Source organism: Scyliorhinus torazame, chromosome 1 (assembly GCF_047496885.1).
Source record: "Scyliorhinus torazame isolate Kashiwa2021f chromosome 1, sScyTor2.1, whole genome shotgun sequence".
Classification (NCBI taxonomy): domain Eukaryota; kingdom Metazoa; phylum Chordata; class Chondrichthyes; order Carcharhiniformes; family Scyliorhinidae; genus Scyliorhinus; species Scyliorhinus torazame.
Window position 1 is genome coordinate 253,485,555 of NC_092707.1, and position 25,985 is coordinate 253,511,539.

Genomic DNA, 25,985 nt, shown 5'->3' on the forward strand with positions numbered 1-25,985 from the left:
TACTCTTACCCTAGTCATTCTTTTATTCCTGACATATCTATAGAAAGCTTTAGGGTTATCCTTGATCCTACCTTCCAAAGATTCTCATGTCCCCTCCTGGCTCTTCTTCGCTCTCTCTTTAGGTCCTTCCTAGCTAACTTGTAACTCTCGAGCGCCCGAACTGAACCTTCATGTCTCATCTTTACATAAGTCTCCTTCTTCCTCGTGACAAGTGTTTTGACTGCTTTAGTAAACCACGGTTCCCTCACTCGACCACTTCCTCCCTGCCTGACAGGTACATACTTATCAAGGACACGCAGTAGCTGTTGCTTGAACAAGCTCCACATTTCCATTGTGCCCATCCCCTGCAGTTTTCCTCTCCATCCGATGTATCCTAAGTCTTGCCTCATCGCATCATAATTGCCTTTCCCCCAGATATAACTTGCCCTGCGGTATATACCTATCCCTTTCCATCACTAAAGTAAACGTAATCGAATTGTGGTCACTATCACCAAAGTGCTCACCTACCTCCAAATCTAACACCTGTCCTGGTTCATTACCCAATATCAAATCCAATATGGCCTTGCCTCTCGTTGGCCTATCTACATACTGTGTCAGGAAACCCTCCTGCACACATTGGACAAAAACGGACCCATCTAATGTACTCGAACTATAGCGTTTCCAGTCAATATTTGGAAAGTTAAAGTCCCCCATAACAACTACCCTGTTGCTTTCGCTCCTATCCAGAATCATCTTTGCAATCCTCTCCTCTACATCTCTTGAACTTTTTGGAGGCCTATAGAAAACCCCTAACAAGGTGACCTCTCTTTTCCTGTTTCTAACCTCAGCCCATACTACCTCAGTAGACGAGACCTCATCAAACGTCCTTTCTGCCACCGTAATACTGTCCTTGACTAACAATGCACCCCTCCCCCTCTTTTACCACCTTCCCTGAGCTTACTGAAATATCTAAATCCTGGCACCTGCAACAACCATTCCTGCCCCTGCTCTATCCATGGCTCCGAAATGGCCACAACATCGAAGTCCCAGGTACTAACCCATGCCGCAAGTTCGCCCACCTTATTCCGGATGCTCCTGGCATTGAAGAAGACACACTTTAAACCACCTTCCTGCCTGCCGGTACACTCCTACTCATGACCTCACTACTCTCAACTTCCTGTACACTGGAGCTACAATTCAGGTTCCCAAGCCCCTGCTGAACTAGTTTAAGTAGCGTGGGCTGGGTGGGCCCCGATCGCGGGCCAGGCCACCGTGGGGGGCACCCCCGGGGCCAGATCGCCCCCCCCAGGACCCCGGAGCCCCCCCCAGGACCCTGTAGTTAACAAGCAGCCTGCTCCCGCCGGTAAGGTAGGTGGTTTAATTCACGCCGGCGGGAGAGGGTTGACAGCGGCGGGACTTCGGCCCATCGCGGGCCGGAGAATCGCCGGGGGTGGGCCTGCCGACCGGCGCGACGCGATTCCAGCCGACCGGCGCGATTCCCGCCCCCACCGAAGCTCTGGTGGCGGAGAGTTCGGGACACGGCAGGGGTGGGATTCACAGCAGTCCCCGGCGATTCTCTGACCCGGTGGGGGGTCGGAGAATCGCGCCCCTTGTCCTCAAGGATTGAGGACTGCGTCCTGGACCTGATTAGGGAGGACCAGACGGGATTTGTTAAGGGGAGACAGTTGGCGGCCAACGTAAGAAGGCTGCTGAATGTTATCATGATGCCCCCAGAGGGTCGGGACGTAGAGGTAGTGGTCGCAATGGATGCAGAGAAGGCATTTGACCGGGTGGAATGGGATTATCTGTGGGAGGTACTGGGGCGGTTTAGATTTGGGTGGGGCTTCATTGACTGGATTAGACTGCTGTATCAGGCACCCGTGACAAGTGTTCGTACGAACAGGCTGACATCGGGCTATCTTAGGCTGCACCGGGGGACGAGGCAGGGATGCCCCCTCTCCCCACTGTTGTTCTCACTGGCCATAGAAACGCTGGCAATTGCGTTGAGAGCCTCAAAGGGCTGGAAACTACTGGTCCGGGGGTGGGTGGAACACAAGAGTCTCGCTATACGCGGACGATCTGCTCTTATACGTGTCGGACCCATTGGAAGGGATGGAAGAAATTATGAAGATTCTTGGGGATTGTGGCCGGTTTTCGGTTTATAAACTGAACATGGAGAAAAGCAAGATGTTCACGATCCAGGCAATGAGGCAGGAGAGGCGATTGGGGCAGCTGCACTTTGGAGTGGACGGGGGAAGCTTTCGGTACCTCGGCATCCAGGTGGCGCGGGAATGGGAATGTCTGCACAAATGAAGGAGGATTTTCGGAGGTGGGACGTGCTCCCGCTGTCACTGGCTGGGAGGGTACCGACAGTGAAAATGACGGTTCTCCTGAGATTCCTGTTTGTGTTTCAGCGTCTCCCCATCTTTATTCCTCGATCCTTTCTTAAATGGGTCAACAAGGTGATCTCGGGCTTTGTGTGGGCGGGTTAGACTCCGCGAGTTAAAAAGGGAATGTTGGAGCGCAGCTGGGAGGAGGGCAGGCTGGCACTCCCGAACTTTAGTAATTATTACTGGGCGACGAATATAGCCATGATTAGGAAGCGGAGGGGGGGTGGGGGTGGGGGGGTCGGTGTGGGAGAGAGTAGAGGTGGCATCTTGTAAGGGCACTAGTTTGGGGCATTGGTAACGGCGCCTCTGCCGTTCCCACCGGCACGCTACTCCACCAGCCACATGGTGGTCGCGGCCCTGAGAGTCTGGGGGCAATGGAGGAGACATGTGGGAGTAGAGGGAGCATCGGTCTGGTCCCCAATTTGCGATAATCACCGGTTTGCCCCGGGGAGGTTAGATGGAGGATTCCGGAGATGGCAGAGAGCAGGGATCGAGAGGATGGGAGATATGTTTATAGAGGGGAGCTTTCCCAGCTTGAGGGAACTGGAGGTAAAATTTGAACTGACGGGAGGGAATGAATTTAGGTACCTGCAGGCGCGAGACTTCCTACGTAGGCATGTCTTAACCTTCCTGCTCCTACCACCAAGGGAGATACAAGACAGGGTAGCTTCCAGAATGTGGGTGGAATAAGGGAGGGTTTTGGATATTTATAAGGAGCTTATGTGGTCAGAGGAAACACAGACCGAGGAGCTGAAACACAAGTGGGACGAGGAGTTAGGAGGAGAGATAGAGGATGGTCTCTGGGCGGACGCGTTGAGTAGAGTCAACGCGTCCACATCATGTACCAGGCTCAGCCTGACACAGTTTAAGGTCGTTCACCGGGCTCACATGACAGTGGCCCGGTTGAGCAGGTTCTTTGGGGTGGAACACAGGTGCGCAAGGTGTGCGGGAGGACCAGCGAACCATGTCCATATGTTCTGGGCATGCCCGAAGCTGAGGGGATTCTGGCCGGGGTTTGCGGACGTCATGTCCAAAGTGCTGAAAACAAGGGCGGCGCCGAGTCCGGAGGTGGCGATTTTCGGAGTGTCGGAAGACCCGGGAATCCAGGAGGAGAAAGAGGCAGACGTACTTTGCTTCCCTGGTAGCCCGGAGATGGATATTATTAGCTTGGAGGGACTCAGCCCCCGAAGTCGGAGACCTGGCTAACTGACATGGCTAGCTTTCTCTGTTTGGAGAAAATCAAGTTCGCCCTGAGAGGGTCACTGTTAGGGTTCACCCGGAGGTGGCAGCCGTTCGTTGACTTCTTTAGGGAGAATTAACCGTCAGCAGAAGGGCGGGGGGGGGGGGGGTTGTTTAGTGTAGAGTAGGAGGCTAGAAAAGGTGGGACCTGTGAGAGTGGAAGATGGCTTTTACACTGTTTATAATCGTATGTATACTGTTTCTTCTGTTACTGTTATAGAACCATAAATACCTCAATAAAATGTTTATAAAAAGTAAAGAAATTAAGATGAAGAGACCATCCAAGGCCATACCCTCCTGTAGTGCAAATCACCCCAGACCACCCCTCACACCGCACAGCAGCCCCAACCCCTGTATTGCCTGAGCTCACCACCCTCCATGTATGGTGGTGACCTGACCCCCCCCCACCCCCCAAGGATTCCTGTAATAGAGGGACCCCTATAATAGGAGGATCCCCACAGCGGCCCCCATGATAGGGGGGACCCTCTAGGGATCTGTGTAATAGGGGGACTCCCACAGAGCCCCTTGCACAAAGGAACCCCTTCCACAGACTCTGCCCAACACAAAGACCCCCCACACACACAGACCATCTGCCACTTTGATCTCTTCATGCTTCAGTGGCCTAAGTGGTGAAACCCCAATGTTTGTAAACATTGCTCACATCAAAGTGTTGTAAGTTGCACTAAGTGCATTCCAGTCACATAAGCATGTAATTTCACTGCATTTATCTCTCTTGATTGCTGATGGTACAAAGCTATGTGGGATGTGAGCTGCAATGAGGACAACAACAAGGTGCAAAGGAAAGTAGACAGGTTAAGTGAATGAGCAACAGGGTGGCAGTTGGTTTTGCTGGGGATGTTTAAGGTTATTCAATTTGGTTATAAGAGTAGAAAAGAAGATATTTTAAACGATGTGAAACTTGCAAGTGTTGAGTTTTCACAGGTGTAGGTGTACTCATATAAGGAACACAAAGTTAGCATGCACACACAGCAAGAAATTAGAAAAGCATATGTCTTGGAATCCCTACAGTGCAGACGGAGGCCTTTCGGCCCATCGAGTCTGTATCAATCCTCTGAAAGAGCACCGTACCTATGCCCAATCCCCCCCCCCTCTATCCCCATAGCACACCTAACCTTTGGACACTTAGGAGCAATTTAGCATGGCCATTCCACCTAATCTGCACCTCTTTGGACCGTGGGAGGAAACCGGAGCACCCGGAGGAAACCCACACAGACACGAGGAGAAATGCAAACTCCACACAGACAGTGACCCAAGGTCGGAATTGAACCTGGGACCCTGGAGCTGTGAGGCGGCAGTGGTAACCACTGTGCCGCCCAGTCTTGTTGGCCTTTATTGCAAGGAGCTTGGAGTACAGGAATTAATACATTTTGCTACAATTGTACGGGGTTTTGGTGAGGCCTCACCGAGGATAGTGTGTGCTGTTTTGGTCCCCATATTTAAGGAAGGATATATTTGCATTGGAGGTCACCTGGGATGAGAACGGTGTCCTATGGCAAGAGGCTGAGTAAAGTGGGTCTCATAACTCTGGAGTTCAGAAGGATCTTGTTGAAACATTCATGAATAAATAGGGTTGACACTGGGCGGTTGGTTCCCCAGTCTGGGTATCTAGAACAAGGATGCACAGTTTTAGAATAAGGAATCAATCATTTAGGACTGAAACGAGGAGAAATTCCTTCACTCCGAGGGTTATGAATCTTTGGATTTCTCTCCCACAAAGGGTTATGGAAGCTCCGAGACTGAATATATTCAAGGCTTGGATTGACCGTATTTTGGTGTCATGGGGAATGAGATGGGGAAATGAAATTGAGATCAACCAAGATCGTATCAAATAGTGGAGCAGACTCAACTGTCCATATGGATTACATCTACTCTATATTTTCTGTGTTCTCAATGTATCTTTCTGTTCCTTTCTTCCTCTTGTACTTGTCTAACATCCCCTTAAATTCATACATGTAACTCATAAAATCGTAGAACAGTACAGCAGTGAGGAGACCATACAGCCCATCAGATCTGCGCGAGCCCTGCCAAAGAGCAATCCAGTTAGACCCACTCGCCTGCTCTTTCCTCATATCCCTGCATTTCTTTCTGCTTCAATTGATAATCCGGTTTCCTTTAGAAACCAATTGTTGAATCTATATCCCTTATCCCATTAGGCAGTGCATTCGAAATCCTAACCACTCATTGCGCAAGTACGTTTTTTCCTCAATACGCCTGATTCTTTAGAAATCTGTTTTACTCGCCTCAGCTATTCCTGGTGGTAATGAGTTCCAAATGGTCACCACTCTCTGGGTAAAGAAATTCTTCTTGAATTCCCGACTGGATTTATTTGTGACTGTCTTATATTTATCAACCCTTCCCCCGCAGTTTTGTCCTCACAAGTTTCTGATCACAGTCATCGCTTTGTCCTGTTGCAGTGACGGCTGGGCAGACCGTGAGGAAGTGATTGATGCCTACGAGCAGGAGGCAGTGGGAGGGATCACGATCAAGCTGCAGTCTGCTGAGGTCACCTGGTTCGATGACTACTACCTGAAGCTAAAGCTGGACAGCAACACCCGCAATCCATGGTTCCCAGAGTTCTGGCAGCACCGCTTCCAGTGCCGATTGGAGGGGCATCTTCAGGAGAACCGGGCCTTTAGAAGGCTCTGCACAGGTAAATGAAAGACCCACACATGCTTCCCTCAACACCACTTAATATTGTCTTCTCATTGTTCAAGTTCACTGAAAAAAAATTGCAAATTAAACAATATGGCATCAAGGGACTTTATGGCTCAAAATATCAGTTCCCTATCTGCGAGCACAGAATTACAAGAATTCATAGAATCATTGAATTTACAGTGCAGAAGGAGGCCATTCGGCCCATCGAGTCTGCACCAGCCCTTGGAAAGGACATCGTAATTAAGCCCACACCTCCACCATTGTTACGGTGCAGGAGGCCAATCTTGTCTGCACCAGCTCTCAAAATGAGCATCATAACTTAGTGCCATTCTCCCGCCTTTTCCCCATATCCCTGCACATTGTTTTTATTCAAGTAATCCTCCAATGCCTCGATTGAACCTCCCTCCTCAACACTTCCAGGCAGCGCATTCCCGACCCGAACCACTCACTGTGAGAAAAAGCTTTTATCTCGCATCACATTGGCTTATTTTGCAAATCATTTAAAATCCCTGTCCGCTCCTTCTTGATCATTTTAAGAGCAGGAGCAGCTTCTTCCCATCTACTCTGTCCAGCCTCCTCATGATTTGAACATCTCTATTGAGTCTCCTCTAAGCCGTCTCCTCCCCAAGGAGAACAGCCCCAACCTCTCCAATCTATCCTCATAACTGAAGTTTCTCTCCCCTGGAACCATTCCTTTAAACCTCTTCTGCACTCTTTTACACGTTACGAAACTCCATGCCCCCAGCCAGCTATTTTCCACTTGTTAACATTAGTGGATTAAAAGAAAGGTGAATGGTTCCTCCATTTTTTGTCTTTCATTCTCTACCTCACTCCTCCAAAAATAAAAGAGCCCGTGGCTTCCGGGAGCAAGTAAAGTTTCCACTCTTGGTACAATCAGGAAATGCTTCCCATTGTTATACGTATAGAATCGCGAGGGTGGCATGTGGCGCAGTGGTTAGCACTGGGACTGTGGCGCTGAGGACCCGGGTTCGATCCTGGCCCTGGGTCACTGTCTGTGTGGAGGTTGTACATTCTCCCCATGTCTGCGTGGGTCTCACCCCCACAACCCAAAGATGCGCAGGTTAGGTGGATTGGCCACGCTAAATTGGCCCTTAATTGAAAAAGAAATAATTGGGTACTCTAAATTTATATATGAAAAAATACTTTAGAATAGCTTGTGATTTTCCACACTTTTACCAACCAGAGCTTTCTCATATCCCGTTTCTCTCCTAATTGTTTTCTTAAACTCCACCCTCACATCCTGCACTCTTTGTACTCCATTAATGCTGCCATTGACTTATTCCCCTTGTGTTTGCTAAAAGCCTCTCTTTTCTTCCTCATTGCATCCTGAATGTCTCTAGTCTTCCATGGTTCTCTGGGCTTGTTACTCCTTCCTACTACTACTGCTGGGCCTGTACCCTGCCCATTTCCTTTTTGAATGCCCCCCCCCCTCCACACCCCGCTGCTCTTCTGTAGATTTCCCCACAAGTAACTCTTTCCACTCTACCTTGGCCAGATTCTGCCTTATTTTACTAAAACCCACTCTCCCCCAATCCAAGACCTTTTTTTGCAAATTGTCAATGGAGGAGGTTAGGATAATAGAGCATCACTTTTCCCCCAATAAAAAAAAAGTATTTATTCATGTATTTAAGAGTGGTAACTTCGTGTCATTTTATTAATACAGCCAAAAATGGTGATGTCACCAAATATAAGCGCTTTCAATATAGGTTCCGCTCTGAGTGACCTGATTTTAAATCACTGAAAATGACTCTAAAGAGCTGTTCTGAACTAATTAATAGTTCATTGGTGTACATTGGTCAGCTTCATAGTTAATCAAATATATTTTGATATGTTTTAAAACTCTGGTGCCTGAGAAAACAAGTGCCAATTTGAAGAGGCCTCCCAAGCCTACACAGTTAACAATTGTGATCGGGGAGGGGGTGGAGTCACATTTAGGGCGGGGCTGACCAAGGTGAATGGAATCGCGAACCTGCTTGTAAGAGAGAGTGTGAAAAACATAATCGTACGTGGGTTTTGGCCCTAACTGACTTGGGTTTAAAATTCCCCAATCTTTTCTGCAGGTTCAGCTATTTTTGCCCCAGATTGAGGTGACATTTCTAATGGAAGCCCCACCCTGAGGTATTGAGACCCTGAGCTATGACACGGATCTCGTTCCATAAATGTAGCTTAATGTCACCCCAGATTCATTCAGTCTTCCCTGACTGGAAGAGACCAAAAACACACCGACATGCTAGGTTCCTTGCCTTGGCACGGTAGCACAGTGGTTAGCACTGTCGCTTCACAGCTCCAGGGTCCCAGGTTCAATTCCTGGCTTGGGTGTCTGCACGTTCTCCCCGTGTCTGCGCGGGTTTCCTCCGGGTGCTGCAGTTTCCTCCCACGGTCCAAAGATGTGCAGGTTAGGTGGATCGGCCATGCTAAATTACCCTCAGTGTCCAAAATAAAAGGTAGGTGGAGTTACGGGCATAGGGTGGAGGTGTGTGCTTAAGTGGGGTGCTCTTTCCAAGGGCCAGTGCAGACTCGATGGGCCAAATGGCCTCCTTCTGCACTGTAAATTCTATGACAATGCTTTGATTTTGTCCCTGTGCTAACCTCCCAAGACAGAAATTTCCTCAGCAAAGCTGAAAATTTGGGCATCCATTCCAATTTTCTGGGCTAATTTGACTCTAATCCTCGAAGAAGCTGACAGCTGGTAAAGGGTTTCATGCTGGAGCATGACCCTTCCTCCTGAGTCTCCTGAAAGTGGCAGGAGCTTTACTGTATTTTTAATTGAAGTGTCCATAAAGGAGCCACCAAGAACAGAGGAGACATGACATGTCTGTTGGTGTGTAAGAGGGCGTGGGGAATGAAGTGCATGTGGAGGATTGTTGAATGGAGGAAAGTGTGCGAGTCAACTGGAGGACACGGTGCCAGTATGTGAGCTGGAGAGAATGGCCTGTGTATTGGCTAGAGGGAAGTTTGTGTAAGGTGAATGGAAATGAGGGTGTATAAGTTGCAGAAGTATTAGGTGGAAGGAAATGTGTGTGCGTGTGTGTGTGGATGAGGCAGTGGGAAGCGGGTGTGCCTGAAAGGGTGTCCGTTGGGCAGGCTAAATTGCCTTCCAGGGGGACCCCTGCCCCTCGCTGAGATTGGCCGACAGCTCCAGCAGTGCCAAGAGCTCATGAGTGGGCAACCAATCCCAAGACAAAGATAGCCCGATAGAGTCTGGAGCCAGCTAAGTCCGGGGTATTGGGCAGGGTGGAGTTGGCCACTTTAGGGAGGGGGGGGAGAGAGCAGGTGGGCATGGTGGGTTTCGGTGAGGGGATGAGTAGGAAGTAGGCAGAGAGTACTATCAGAGGGACTTCCCCTGATGCTCAAACAGGATCCTCGAATATAGAACCCTCTCTTCCTTCCTGCCCTTCTTAAAAGATTTTAACCTTGTTATGGCGTGGACAGTGTACTATCGGGGTCAATTGGTTTGTTAACAAGCTCTATTGACCCTTGATTATTTATTTAAATATGACCGGTGGGCTGCTGATATCAGCACCTGCCCACCTACCATGTCATGGGGATGAGTCCGCGGTGGGTGGGAAGGTGGTAGGGTTGGCACCCATGCTATTCTACATGCCCCCCCACCCAGCCAGAATTACGCCAAGCTGGGGGCATGTAAAATCCAACCCATGTGTCTGAAGGTGTGTATGAGAGAGCATATGTGAGGTGGAAATGTCTGTGATGAATGTAGCAATTTCAGATATATTGTATGGGTATGTATTTGGTGCAGTAAGGGTTAAAGTCTGGGTTAGTGTGTGTATGACTGCTGCAGCAATGTTTTAAAAAATTGTGGTTTGCAAGACAGCGAGGCTTTTTCGGAGCCAGAGGTACAATTAAAGCATCATAAAAGTTTGGGCTAATTGATTTTTGTTTATATTAAGAGAGCTCCCTGCGGAGTAGTTAATTAGAGACATGATATTCAGTTTAAGGAGATGATGTTAAGGAGGTTGTTGTTGTTGATGTAGTTAATGGGAGGAGCCGGGGTTGACAGTCAGGTTGTGGGGTTCAGTTTTAGTTTGTGGCTGGGAGACAAGCTGAGAGGTTTCTGAAGAAATACAGCCAGAGATTCTTCATTATTCTGACAGGGTTAGATCAATCTTTTCAAACAGTCTCAAAAGACATCTCTTTACAGCAAGTATTCCTGAGTGCTAACTGCATTGAAAAATGGATTGGGATCTGAGATGGTTTTCTTGTTTGAGGGGAAATAAAGATAGCAATTAAGGGTTATTGTGTCAGTATTGATTAGCATTGTTCATGGGGTAATTGCAAACTATTTTCTTGCGTGATGTTAAAGATATTTCAATTGTTCGTAACAAAGTTTGTTTTAATATACCATATATCCCTATATCTTGTGCAGTCACTGCTGAAGTGAGGTGCTGCGAAATTAAACAAAATATTGGGGTTTCTGTCCAGTATCCTAGCCACTGTTGGGGTCTGGCACAGGATGGTGTCTGTGTGTGAGTGTGTGTAAGTGGACCATAAGTGTATGCGTGATACAGTGAGGATGTGAGGATTTTTATGACAGGCAGGCGTTGGGAAATTTCCAAGTTCAGTCCACCCGCCTCGGAAGAAAGCATCTCGGAAGGGCGCACACGAGGGAAAACATTTCTTGATGACAGCTCTTTCACCTTCGACCTATTTTGTCAACAGGTCCATGTTTATTTACATAAGATAAAGAGATTTCACTGTTTTATTTTCTGTTATGATACAGTAAAGTTCTGGTTGATTGACATTTTTATGGGAATGTAGCAGCAGCTTTTTAAGAAAGCCATGAATAGCTTTTTTTGAAGCTTTTCCATAATGCCATTGTTACAGTTACGTTTGTTAGTTCTGCACAAAGTTTATACTGGGTGAATGGTCATGGAAGTGCTGTAAGTCAGCATGGAGGGTATGAGGGGCTATTGTACATGGGGTGGGGACATGGGTTGCCTGGAGAGTGGGTGTGAGGGGAGCATAAGTTGGCATGGGTCCATGGCCCTTTGGAAGTTATCTTTCATCCAGACTGTGGCTCATGAATCATCTGATAGGCTGTGGACCATGGGTCAGCCAGATGCAGAGCTGACCCCACAAAAATGTTGAGGGGGAGCCTAAGACATACCTACCTCTATAATTACAAGGAGGGTCCGGAGTGCAGAGTGCAGCTTCTGCCCGAAACCTTCTCCTGTGCTGGTGAAAATTGGAGGCCACTTGGAATGAGGGTAAGAATCCAGGAATTGTATCGCAGTCTCCATTTCTCAAGGTCCACAGAGTCTCCCAACTCACTGAAAGTCCAGTCACCAGGCACAGTGTGAGTGTTGTGTGTATCCATGTGGTGTGTGCACCATAGAATCATAGAATCTCTACAGTGCAGATGTGCGCCTGTGTACTTGTGCAAATGGTGTGACGTTTGTATGTGTGTGAGAGTGAGTTCTGTGCAGCATTGGTGGGGTGGGGGGGGGGGGGGCATTGCTTTTGTGAGGGCAGGAGGCCTGAGAACAGTTTCTTTCAATGTCCAGCAGAATGTAACTGCAGAGCTCTTTCGAGTGGGGTTACTACCACCTGTCATAATATGCACCCATGCACATCATGAGGTAAAAACAGGCAGTGACAAACACCCAGGTTAGCCAATCAACATACAGGACAGAACACAACCAATCACCAGACAGAACACCAGAGGGGGGCTTCCAACTATAAAACACACGAGGCATCAGCACTCCGCCTCTTTCCACTGATGACAACTGTACTGACAGTCAGGGTGCATATATCAGTCAGCATCTTCTACACGTGGATCAGAGCTAGCCTGGTCTAGTAAGTTAGAGTTAGTACACTTAGAGTAGTACCACTCTCTACTACTCATTGTAGTACTCTCTACAATGCCAGCTGTGTGCATTGTTACAGAAGTTCAATAAATCGTATTGAACCAACGCCTACGTTTGGTGTATGCTTTACCGTTCATCTGCACCCTGTTGCAGTCCGTGTTACCCCAGGGTGAATAACACGACATGATACCAGGAGTCTACTTCATCTAAGTAATTTACCTTGAATAATTCAGTGACGCCCAGCAAGTGCCTTCCAGTGGCATGGAGAAGATCGAGGCCTCTCCACAGCTCCGGATTTCCGGAAATCTCGGCGCCAACTGGCGGGTCTTCAAGCAGAAGTTCAGTCTGTACATTGAGGCCTCGGGCCTCGAAGATGCGTCTGATGCCAGAAAAATCACGCTGCTCCGATCAACTGCGGGGGACCAGGCCATCCAAATCTTCAATTCACTCACTTTTGCCGACGGCCAGGGCAAGACCATGTTCCAGACCGTGTTAGCCAAATTCAACAGTCATTGTGAAGTCAAAATGAAGGAGAGCTTTAAGCGCTATATCTTCCAGCAATGCCTTCAGGGCAAGGATGAGCCTTTCCAATCCTTTCTAACTCATCTCCGCATATTAGCGCAATCCTGCAACTACAGTGACACCGCTGATTCCCTCATCAGGGATCAGATCGTGTTTGGGGTCCACTCCGACGCACTGCGGGAGCAGCTCCTAAAAATAAAAAACATGACCCTGACAGTAGCCATCGAGACGTGTAAAGTGCATGAACAGGCGAAAAGTCGCTACTCCCGCCTTAAATCGGCAGAACAGGACCAACTTGCCTCCCACGAGGTAGAGAGTGTACAGGCCATCGCCCGAATGCGGCGCCTTAGCATCGATGAAGGCGACCATTTTGCGTGCTTTTCCCAGGGTCCCACGCATGCGCACCACGGACGGGAGAACGAAGCGCCCGAAGACCACACTGCGCAGGTGCGAGCGGCGGCTGACCACACTGCACATGTGTGACGACGCATGGAGCGTTACGACGTCAACGTCATGACGTGCCCGAACTGCGGCATCGCCCACTTAAAGCGGCAATGTCCTGCAAGAGGCAGGTGATGTTTAAATTGTGGGAAGCCTGGCCATTATGCAGCCTTGTGCAGGTCTGCACCTCCGATCGTGGGCCAGCGATCCCAGTTCCAACGCAAACGAGTTCGAAGTGTGCAGCAAGAGCTGCTGGATTCGGAACCTGGTAACACCACGGATCCAGAGGACGACTGCCTGGAGTCCCCATATCGTGTGGGCATCATTACCGCGTATGACAAGGCCTCCTCAAATTCAGCAACATGCCTACCCATCCTCAACGTGGATTCTGCGGACGAATGGCGTGCTGCCGTACAAGTCAACCAATGCAGCATCCGGTTCAAACTGGACACTGGTGCGTCAGCCAATCTCATATCTCAAGCAGATCTTGCTCGCATCCAAAGGCAGCCAAAAAATCTTCTGCCGGCCTGCCAGCTGCTTGATTATAATGGCAATGCCATTACTGCGTTAGGGTCTTGTCACCTGCATGTCTCCAACAAGGCCTCAAAGCCACACTGCGATTCGAAATCATCAAGCCTGACAAGGCATCCCTGCTTGGTGCCCAGGCATGCAAGTTACTCAATCTCGTCCAGCGCGTACATGCCATGTCCTCTGCCAATATGAATCTTCAGGCTGACATTGATGAAATCCTGTCACAATACCCGGATGTGTTCAGTGGGATGGGCACGCTGCCATACCGCTACAAAATCTTACTCCGGCCTGATGCCACGCCTGTGATCCATGCACCACGCCGGGTGCCGGCTCCTCTGAAGGACCGTTTCAAGGCGCAGCTGCAGGAGCTCCAAGACCAGGGTATAATCTCTAAAGTGACGGAACCGACTGACTGGGTCAGCTCGATGGTCTGTGTGAAGAAGCCCTCTGGAGAACTGTGCATATGTATAGATCCCAAGGATCTTAACCGAAACATAATGCGGGAACACTACCTGATCCTGAAGCGGGAGGAGCTAACCAGTGAGATGGCACATGCCAAATTCTTCACGAAGCTAGATGCATCGCGTGGCTTCTGGCAGATACAACTGGATGAGTCCAGCAGGAAGCTCTGCACGTTTAATACACCTTTCGGAAGGTCTGTTACAACCGCATGCCGTTTGGTATTGTTTCAGCCTCTGAAATCTTTCACAGGATCATGGAACAGATGCTGGAGGGCATTGAGGGTGTGCGGGTTTACGTTGATGACGTCATTATATGGTCCACGACCCCAGAGGAACACATACCTCATCTCCAACAAGTCTTTAGGTGCATACATGCCAACGGCCTCAAGCTGAACAAGGCCAAATGCTCCTTTGGCATGTCATCAATCAAGTTTTTGGGTGATCAAATATCCCAGCAGGGCGTGCAACCGGACTCGGACAAAGTCAAGGCCATCAACACCATGAAGTCCCCGGAAGACAAAAAGGCAGCGCTCTGCTTCCTGGGTATGGTCAACTTCTTGGGAAAGTTCATTCCCAACCTGGCATCACACACCACGGCTTTCAGGCATCTGGTGAAGAAGTCCACTGCCTTCCAGTGGCTACCCACACATCAAGCAGAGTGCATCAAGCTAAAGGCAAAGCTCACCACTGCTCCGGTACTAGCGTTTTGTGACCCAGAGCGGGTGACAAAAACGCCACGGACGCCAGCCAGGATGGCATTGGTGCGGTGCTCCTCCAGAAGGATGACTCCTCGTCCTGGGCTCCAGTGGCCTATGCGTCCAGGGCCATGACTCCCACTGAGCAGAGGTATGCTCAGATACAGAAAGAGTGCCTGGGCCTCCTCACCGGTATCGTAAAGTTCGATGCTTAAGTCTACGGTCTACCAACCTTCACAGTAGAGACTGACCACAGACCCCTAGTCCATATCATTCACAAGGACTTGAATGACATGACGCCCAGGCTTCAGCGCATTCTCCTTCGACTCCGCAGGTATTATTTCGAATTGGTTTACACACCGGGCAAGGAGCTAATCATTGCGGATGCCCTGTCCTGCTCCATCACCTCGCCCTGTGAACAGGTCGACTTCATCCACCAAATTGAGGCACAGGTGCAACTGTGTACCAGCAACCTCCCGGCCTCAGACGAACGAGTCGTCAACATTCAAGAAGAGACTGCTAAGGACCCTCTACTGCAGGGAGTCACCTTGCAAATGGTTGGCAGAAAGGGCAATGCCCCCAGTTCTTTAATGTCAAGGATGATCTAATAGTTGTCGAGGGGATCCTCCTCAAGCTGGATCGTATCGTTATACCTCGCAGCCTCCAGAGCTTAGTGCTCAAACAGATCCACGAGGGACACCTCGGTATCGAGAAATGCAGGCACAGGGCCCGGCAGGCTGTCTATTGGCCTGGAATCAATCAGGACATATCCAACATGGTCTTCAATTGTGCGACTTGCCAGCGTTTCCAGCCTGCTCAGCCCAAAGAAACATTCCAGCAACACGAGATCGTGACCTCTCCGTGGTCTAAGGTGGGAATCGACCTTTTTCACGCCAATGGGCGTGACTATGTGCTTATAATTGACTACTTCTCGAGTTACGCCGAAGTGGTGAAACTGTCCGACCTCACATCAAGGCCTGCAAGGAGACAATTGCCAGACATGGTATTCCGCTCGCCGTCATGAGCGACAACGGTCCCTGCTTCTCCAGCCAAGAGTGGTCCAACTTCGCGAAGCTGTATCAGTTCAAGCATATCACCTCGAACCCACGTTACCCGCAATCTAACGGGAAGGTCGAGAAAGGGGTCCATATTGTGAAGCAGCTGCTCTGCAAAGCTACGGACACAGCTTCTGACTTTAACCTTGCGCTGCTGGCATACAGGGCAACCCCTCTGTCCACCGGTATGTCTCCGGCACAACTCCTTATGAATCGTGACCTGCGGATGACTGTTCCGGCCATTCATTTACCTGACCTGGATCACCTCCCAGTGCTGCAAAAGGTGCAGCAACTCAGAAACCGGCAAAAGCTGCATACGATGCTCATGCTACTGATTTGCCTGTGCTCTCTCCGGAAGATGCTGTTCGCATCAAGTTGCCTGGTGGAGGCTGGTCAGCTCCAGCTGTTGTTGTTCGACAGGCTGCTCCCAGGTCGTTCGTGGTTCACATGGTGATGGATCCATTGTCAGGCGCAACTGAAGGGCACTACGCAAACTTGCCTGCCCACCACCGGATCTCACGTTCCCAGCTGTTGTTATGCCTGCTCCGGACACCTCGCTCCATGAGGCCACCAATCTGGCTGCAATCCCACTTGTCAAGGCGCCGTCGTCCCCACCTCCACCTCCCAGGCGGTCGACAAGGATTTTCTATGTTCTATGTTCTATGTTCTCTCTTGCCGGGAGACCACTTTCCCTGAATTTCTCAGGCAGTGACTGGGAAACTGCTGGGGAATTTGTGTCTTTTGTTTTTGTGTTAGTCTAGTCAACTGTGCATGCATGGTCAGCACCCCACGAGGGCGAGAGAAGGAGAAATCATCATCTGAAAAAACATTTAATGAAACATCAAAAATACTTTTGCTCTCAGAGTCCTGGTACAAAGCAACAACTAAATGTCATCCTCCTGTCCGCTTTGCTGAAGTCCACAGCTCCTGCCTCCCCTGTGAATATTACAGTTTACCCCCAGCACCGCTCCATTGGGCCTGGACTGGGAGCTCTCCCATCTCTGCCATGTCTTCCCCAGCCCGCATCCCCTCTCCGCCAGCCCCATCCACCCTGGCCTAGTCACAAACCTGCCTCAGCCTCGACGGGGAGTGCAGACCAGCTCGTCTAGCTCTTCAACAAATCCATCCCTCCTCCGCCCACTTCTCTCCTCCACCTCAGCTGTCAGCTTCGACCATCAAATGCACTCCCAGTCTCAGGCTACAACTGCGGCCTAAAAATATCACCAGGTTCCCGCAGCATCCTGGCAGCTGAGCGGACTCCACTCGCTATGCTGCATTTGTGGTTAAGCCAGTAGCACTGAGGAGTTCTTGTAGCACAATGGGTCATGTGTTCCAGTCCGACTCTAGGATTAGATGGCCAGCAGGTGTCATGATATTCAAACACACACATCATGATAGACACACCAACAGACAAATCAGCACACACAACACCACAACCAATCATAGACAAGGACAGAGACAGTATAAGAGAAGAAACACGACACCTGGTGGCCAGTAGATCTGGAGACCAGGACAAGGACAGGACCTGCTACACTACACACTCAGGGAGACACCACGTGCAGAGTATCAAGACAGAACTGTAAATAACAAGTTGAAATAAAACAGCGTTGTACCAAATACAACCGTGTTGGTTCATCTGTACATCAGAACACCCAACACTACATGGTACAGGAGTGGACCGATACCTGCCGGCAAACCTGCCATCCTGAGATATGGACATCACCAACAAACCGCAGCCGTTGCAAGTCGCTGGGAACCTTGGCACCAATTGGAAGCTTTTCAAGCAGCGATTTGAACTGTACATACGAGCCAACGAGAAACAGAGTGCCTCGGACGAAACAAAGATTGCGATGCTCCTCACCACCGCAGGTCAGCACACCATCGATGTATCCAACTCATTGGTGTTCGCGGAAGGCGAGAACCAATCCAAGTATGACACGGTCCTCCTCAAGCTAGACCAGCACTTTAACGTTGAAGTGAATGAAAGTTTTGAAAGGTATATCTTTCAACAACGCCTGCAAGGTAAGGATGAGCTCTTTCAACCCTTTCTGACGCACCTCCGCATACTCGCGCAGTCCTGCGGTTACGGCACCACCTGAGAGTCCATGATCCGGGACCAGATTGTTTTTGGCGATGCCTCCAGTGGTCTACGCCAGCAGCTTCTTAAAATTAAAGGCCTGACCTTAGCGTCTGCTGTGGAAGCTTGTGTCCTCCATGAAAATGCAACCAGCCGTTTTGCCCAATTTCAGGCGACCGAGTCGGCATGGAGGGGGTCCCTAGCCGTCGAATCGGCAAGCCAGGCCGCCCACGAGGCCGAACGCATCCAGGCAATTGATTATCTCCCGGCCCGCGGCCCGGACGAGGGCGGCCGTTTCCCGCGCTTTTCGCGGTCTCCCGCGCTTGCGCGCGCCAAAACCAACGGCAACATCGAGGGCCGCACTGCGCAGGCGCGCCCGATGCAAGACCGAACTGCGCATGCGCAGTGGCGTAACGAACGCCGTGACGTCATGACGTGCGGCAACTGTGGAGTTGTACATTTAAAAGGGCAATGTCCTGCAAAAAACCGACAATGCCTACGATGTGGCAAGATGGGCCACTACGCTGCCTACTGTCGAGCGGTTCAACCAATGGATCCTACACATCTCCGACAACCTCGCAGACACGTCAGGACCATCCAGCCCGTACATCAGGACATCCAGCCAAACGACACAGATGACCAAGACGCCTTCCGGGTTGCGGTCATTGATGTGAACCGGGTCAACACCATCAATCCGGCCAATGAATGGAGTGCCACCCTGACGGTCAACCGATCGCAGATCACTTTCCGCCTGGACACTGGCGCATCCGCCAACCTCATAGCATATTCAGCATTCCATGCCATGAAGGTCAAACCACCTATCCAGCCATCCCGGTGCAAGATGGTTGACTATAACGGGAACGTCATCCCGGCCATGGGATCTTGCCAGCTCCAGGTGACACACAAAACGCACACGGCCACACTCCCCTTTGAAATTGTTGGCTCATCGAAAGATTCCTTGCCGGGCGCACAGGCATGTAAGGCTCTTCACCTTGTACAGCAAATTATGTCTCTCTCTCCAGACGACACATCCGACTTCCTGGATGCTGACTTCAACGCACAGCTCCAATCCCTCCTTGCTCACAACCAGGAGGTATTTGAAGGCATGGGGACACTGCCATACACATACAAAATTCGCCTCGAACCGGACGCCATCCCGGTCGTTCACGCACCTCGCAGGGTTCCTGCGCCACTTAAAGACCGCCTCAAGTTGCAGCTGCAGGATCTCCAGGACCAAGGGGTCCTATCCAGGGTCACGGAGCCCACGCCATGGGTCAGCTCCATGGTGTGTGTCAAGAAGCCCTCTGGCGAGCTCCGCATCTGTATAGACCCTAAAGACCTAAATAATAACATTATGCGGGAATACTATCCCATCCCGAAACGAGAGGAACTCACCAGCGAGATGGCGCAAGCCAAAATATTCACCAAACTGGATGCCTCTAAAAGATTTTGGCAGATTCAACTGGACCCGTCCAGCCGAAAGCTATGTACTTTTAACACCCCTTTCGGCAGATTCTGCTACAACCGGATGCCGTTTGGCATCATCTCGGCATCTGAGGTCTTCCACAGAATAATGGAGCAGATGATGGAAGGCATCGAAGGGGTGCGCATATATGTGGACGATATCATCACCTGGTCCACCACTCCGCAGGAGCACATACATCGTCTCCAACGCGTTTTCGCCCGCATACGGGAAAACGGCCTGCGCTTCAACCGCGCCAAGTGTGACTTTGGCCAGACCGAATTGAACTTCCTGGGGGGCCACATCTCTCGATCAGGGGTCCGTCCCGATACGGACAAGGTAAGCGCCATCACAGCCATGCCGCGGCCGGCCGACAAGAAGGCTGTCCTACGATTCCTGGGCATGGTCAACTTCCTCAGGAAATTCATTCCCAACCTTGCTTCCCACACAACGGCTCTGCGCCATCTCGTAAAGAAATCTACAGAGTTCCAGTGGCAACACACACACCAGCTGGAATGGGAGAAGCTCAAACACAAACTGGCCACGGCACCAGTGTTGGCGTACTTCGACACGTCTCGTCCCACCAAAATCTCAACTGATGCCAGCCAATCTGGTATTGGAGCAGTGCTCCTGCAGAAAGATAACACGTCGTCATGGGCCCCGGTTGCCTATGCATCACGGGCCATGACCCCTACGGAACACCGCTACGCGGGCAAATTGAAAAAGAATGCCTGGGCTTGCTAACTGGTTTGGACAAGTTCCACGATTATGTATATGGTCTTCCACGATTCACGGTCGAAACTGACCACCGCCCCCTGGTCAACATAATAAACAAGGACCTGAACGAGATGACCCCTCGCCTCCAGCGCATCCTACTTAAACTCAGGAGGTATGATTTCCAACTGATCTACACTCCAGGGAAGGACCTCATCGTGGCGGATACCCTATCCCGAGCAGTGAGTACACCACCAGATGCGGAGGGGTTCGTATGTCAAGTTGAGGCACACGTGGCTTTGACAGCGGCAAATCTGCCGGCTAACGACCCCAGTCTGGCCCGCATACGCGCAGAGACAGCGGCCGACCCCCTTCTACAGCGAGTGATGCGCCACATGACGGAAGGTTGGCTCAAAGGGCAGTGCCCGCAGTTCTATAATGTGCGAGATGACCTAACCACCATTGATGGGATCCTTCTGAAGCTAGACAGGATCGTCATTCCGCACAGTATGCGCCAGATGATTCTCAATCAAATACACGAAGGCCACTTGGGAGTCGAGAAGTGCAGACGGAGGGCCCGAGAGGCGGTATATTGGCCGGGCATTAATGACGATATTGCCAACATGGTACTCAATTGCACAACCTGCCAGAGGTTTCAGCCGGCGCAACCTCCTGAGACGCTTCTGCCCCATGAGCTGGTGACGTCCCCCTGGGCGAAGGTGGGTGTCGACCTATTTCACGTGCTTGGCATGGACGAGATTATCATCATAGACTACTTCTCCAATTACCCAGATGTCATACGCCTACACGTTCTGACGTCGTCTGCTCTCAACAGGGCCTGCAAGGACACCTTTGCTCGCCACGGCAGTCCGATGACTGTCATGTCGGACAATGGGCCCTGTTTCGCCAGCCGTGAATGGTCGTCCTTTGCCGCATCATATGGTTTCACACACGTAATATCCAGCCCTCTACATCCACAGTCAAATGGAAAGGCGGAAAAGGGCGTTCACATTGCCAAGCGGCTCCTCTGCAAGGCTGCTGCTGCCGGATCGGACTTTCACCTCGCCCTGCTGGCCTATCGATCGGCCCCGCTAGCCACGGGTCTCTCACCAGCACAGCTACTGATGGGTCGCACCCTCAGAACCACTGTGCCTTCCATCCTGGCACCAACAACGGACCATGCTAAGGTACTGCACAAGATGCAACAGCAGCGTGATCGCCAGAAGAGTCTGTACGATACAAGGGCGACTGATCTTCCCTCCCTGTCCTCCGGGGATAAAGTCCGCATTCATCTGCCAAATGGTGGCTGGTCAGCACCTGCCGAAGTTCTCCGACGTGTGGCTCCCCGCTCGTTCCTGGTACGCATGCCGGATGGATCAGTGCGTCGCCGCAATCGGCGAGCCCTTCGCCGCCTTCCACACTCGCAACCGAACAGTGCATACACGCCGGGTCCTCCACTGGTTCCCGAGGATGACTTCGTGGAGCTGCCACAGATCATGCCCCGTCCATCGCCACCCGTGGCCAGGCTCGCACCTCAGCCGGTGGTTCTCGACCCACCCTTGAGACGGTCAACCCGAATTCGTCGCACACCTACTAGATTGGACTTATGAGACTGTTCACACGTTAAAGTTGAAACACTATTGTATTGTAACATGTTACTGTTTTATCATTCCAGATATCGTTTGACCGGACCACACTTCAAAGTTTTTCGTCTTCCTGTTTTGTTATGGTACAACCTCGTTAGCATGACACACCCGACATCGCCCCATGTATATAGTTACGCCACATGCACCTGCTGTAAATATCACGCACACACACTTTTAGATGCACTCACGACACATTCGTATTTATAACCACGTAGGCACATAATTTTGTAAAAAAGGGGGATGTCATGATATTCAAACACACACATCATGATAGACACACCAACAGACAAATCAGCACACACAACACGACAACCAATCATAGACAAGGACAGAGACAGGATAAGAGAAGAAACACGACACCTGGTGGCCAGTAGATCTGGAGACCAGGACAAGGACAGGACCTGATTAACATCACACACAGGGAGTCACCACGTGCAGAGTATCAAGACAGAACTGTAAATAACAAGTTGAAATAAAACAGCGTTGTACCAAATACAACCGTGTTGGTTCATCTGTACATCAGAACACCCAACACTACAGCAGGGTGCGTTCATAATGTGGCCAGCAAGTTGATTATCAGCCTGTAAATCTTTCCAATACATCTGTGGAAGTCTGTAACAGGGAGTGAGCCTCCTAGGCAGCCATGCTTGATGTGATGTTGCCTTTCCATTATCGCTTCTGGTGACCTGTTCCTTGCAAAGATAGCCACTGAAACACACGTGCTCTATCTGCCTTGTACGTCTCTAGACAGGGTAAGCTTCCAAGTCAAAGTATCAAAACCAGTGTAAAGAACCCAAGTATGAATCGGGGGGGTTTCCCCATATTAAACCAAACAATCTGTCGGGCAGTTTGCAAGTTTATCGATTTGAATCTCTCTCATGTTGTGCATGTGTATAGCATGTGATAAATGTCATTGTCATCTTGTTACACAAGGTAGGATTGCACAGTTGTGTGACATTTGTTGGGATGTTTTTCTGGGTAATCAGTTGTCAGTATAAAATAAACATTCATTTAGGTGCCTGCTGGGTGCTTTCTTGGTTCAAAGCCTGTTTCCGCAGAAACAGAGCTCTTGTATGCATACAAAGCTCACAGGTATTCTGCACTGTGACAAAGACAGTGCTAAGCTTCAAGAGGACATGGACATGCTGATGGAATTAACAATTCAAGTTCCACCTCAGAGAATTGAGCACAAAACCATAGGCTGACCACTGTGTTAGTGAGGGAGTGCTGCACTGTCAACAACATCTATTCTTAATTATTGCCTTGCGCATGGATTAAATTATTTTATTCACTGGATTATTATCAATGACTCTCCCCAACACCCCCATCACCCCCTCAACGCTCACCAAAATATTATTAATCATTGGTAGACAATATTAAAAAAGTATTTTTAAACTCTATATCAACAGAGAGTAGACAAGCTGTGGTATTCACTCTTTCTTGGTAAGCCAGTCTTGTTCTCTGAAGTAAAGCATAAGGGCCACAATATTGAATAGCACAACACCTTTTACTAGAGGCACTGTAAAGACCTGCTGCAACTTTCCATGTGCGTAATGTACAGCTGAGTACTCCTGTGCAGCCCAAGTGGCCTTAGTGAATTAGAACGGCGCCAATTAATGACCACTTAATGGCCTCATCCTGCCACTGCTGGAATTAATCCAGCCTGCCACCATGTGACTGCCGACAAGTGAACTTGTGCAGGCTCCTTGTTATCTGGGATAAGGGTGGCGAGTGCCCTTCACCAAAGGCAATCAGTGCCCAATTGTGGGCCAGTTCATCATCCTCTGAGGCATGGCACGTGAACCCTGATGTCCAAAGATGTACAGGTTAGGTGGGGTTGCAGAGAAAGGGTGGGGAGTGGGCCTAGGTAGGATGCTCTTTCGGAGGGTCGGTGCAGGCCCGATGGGCAGAATGGCTTCTGAACTGTGGGGCTTCTATGGATTCTTCGATTGATAGGAGTGCAGCTCAGGACCACACTGCAATCATGGAAATGAGGAGGGTACACCAATTTTATATGCTGCTCACCTCATTTGGAATAGGCACAGGCAGGTACCCCCACACCCAAAATCCAGGCTCACCAATTTCTTGTCCAAAACCTTACATTAATTATTTTGTAAAACTTAGCCTCAACAACACAGTTTGTGTTGAGGTCTTCTTTGCTATTTAAAAAAAATAAAACCTGTTGCTTTGTTCACTGGTCAATACGTCCAGTATGTTCATTTGTCACTGTTAGTAATTTGGAATAAAACATGGGGCGACCTTTGCCAGCAGAAATCCTCTTAGTGTCACAGGATTTTAGGGCGTCACAATTCAAGGGAATACCATCACCAGTTTTAGCCACAAGCCTTAGATGTTGGAGAGCAACCCATCCGGTTCACTAATGTCCTTTCGGGAAGCAAATCTGCCGTCCCTAACCTGGTCTGGCCTACATGTGAATCCAGATCCACAGCAATGTGGTTGACTCTTTTGTTAAGATTTAGAGTATCCAATTATTTTTTTTCAATTAAGGGGCAATTTAGCGTGGCCAATCCACCTAACCTGCCCATCTTTTGGGTTGTGGGGGTGAAACCCACGCAGACACGGGGAGAATGTGCAAACTCCACACAGACAGTGACCTGGGGTTAGGGTTGAACCTGGGTTGTCAGCACCGCAGGCCACAGTGTTAACCACTGCGCCGCCATGGTTGACTCCTAAAGTGCCCTCTGGAATGGAGTCACAAGCCACTCAGTTCAAGGGCAATTAGGTTGGGCCACAAATGTTGGCCCGGCCAACACCGCCCACATCCCATGAATGATGTTTTAAAAATTCCTCACTGCCATTTCGGGGCCTAGCCAGCTTTGTAGCATCTGAAAAATGTCTACAACCTGATCCACAATATCTGTAGCCTCTGACTTAATAGTAACATTGATGGGAAAAAAGATAGCTTGAGCATTCAATTGTGGTTTTTGACTTGTATTCTGAGCAAATATAGTTTAACCTCAGCCTGTGGTTAACCTCAACAGATAATCAAACTCTGACACACTTTAGAATCTTAGACGTTTGAGATGTGATCTTACTGAAACATATCGGGCGGGATTCTCTGTCGATCGACAGCGAAATCGGGAAAAGCAATTGGGCGGAGAATCGGTTTTGACACTGAAAACATAGCGGCTGCCGGTTCCACGCCAAATCGCTACTCTCTGGTGCCTTGACAGCGGCGAGAATGCATTCTACTCTGCACGTACAGTAAACCCTGTTGGCATATCATTAGTGGGGCTGACCCAGTATTCTCCGGGGCCTCCACGATGCTCTGCCTCCACCGGGGTGAATTCCCGATGGCGAGGTTCACTTGTGCTTTTAAAAATCGTGAAACTGGCACCGTGGCTGATGAGGGAGAGAGAGGAGGTAGGACACAGAGAGGCACGATCGTGTGATGCTGGTCCTGACACCGGGCTGGCTGGGGTGATAGGGGGAGGAGGGTGGGGGTGACAGGGGGAAGGGCCATGGGGACGAGGTGACCCCCCTATGGGACTGGGGCGGTGTACAGGCATGGACCACATTTCCTGGCCTGCAAGGCAGCCATTTTGCTGCGCATCCCACTGACCACCCACCTTGGCTTCTGGTTCTCAGAGTGCCACCTGCTGTATGGGTGCCCCCACCCACCACCCCGTACCTCACCCTCCGCCATACCAGCCCCCTTCCCCCCCAACTGGCCGACACCCACCGGCAGGGCATCTTGCGGCCCAACCAAGGGCAACGCCCTCTGTAGCCCCTACAGGAGGGATACCGGACGGGGGCCACAGATCGTACCGCTGATGAGGGCAGTGCCAGCTGATGGTACCACTGGCAGCAGGATCGGGTGCCAGGACCAGGGACCCCCTATGGTGCTGGGCACCGATGGGATCCGGGGGTGTGGAGAGGAGGGGGAGGAGGACAGTGCGGGCAGAGTCCGCAGTGCCAACCGGGGCCAACATGTTAACATGTCGGCCTTTCACCCCTTGCAGACAATGGATATTGGAATTCAGCTAGCAATGGTGGCCTTCCGCCTAGTCGCTGCAGCTTTGGGGAATTCCCTGCAGCTGTACGAGCTGGCACTGCTCGAGGAGGAGGAAGCTACAGCAGCGGATGTGCAGCAGCGGAACAGGAGCCAGCCGCTGAGGATGGAGAGCCATCAGGATGCCCAGGCTGCGGGGTTTGCTGCCATTGCCGATTTGTCCCAGGTTCAGGGGGTGATGGACGGGATGCATGTCACCCTACGATCACCTGCAGATG

General features: G+C 50.3%; 1 protein-coding gene across 2 annotated transcripts in view; it reads left to right on the top strand.

The window, feature by feature from the left end:
* Window positions 1-25,985, top strand: part of LOC140420693 (metabotropic glutamate receptor 1-like) — an 842,616-nt gene that overhangs the window by 699,319 nt on the left and 117,312 nt on the right. For both annotated transcript variants that reach the window (XM_072504696.1, XM_072504691.1), the window contains exon 4: window positions 6,044-6,279. In XM_072504696.1, coding sequence (XP_072360797.1) covers window positions 6,044-6,279 — 236 coding nt within the window. The remainder of the gene's footprint in view (window positions 1-6,043; window positions 6,280-25,985) is intronic.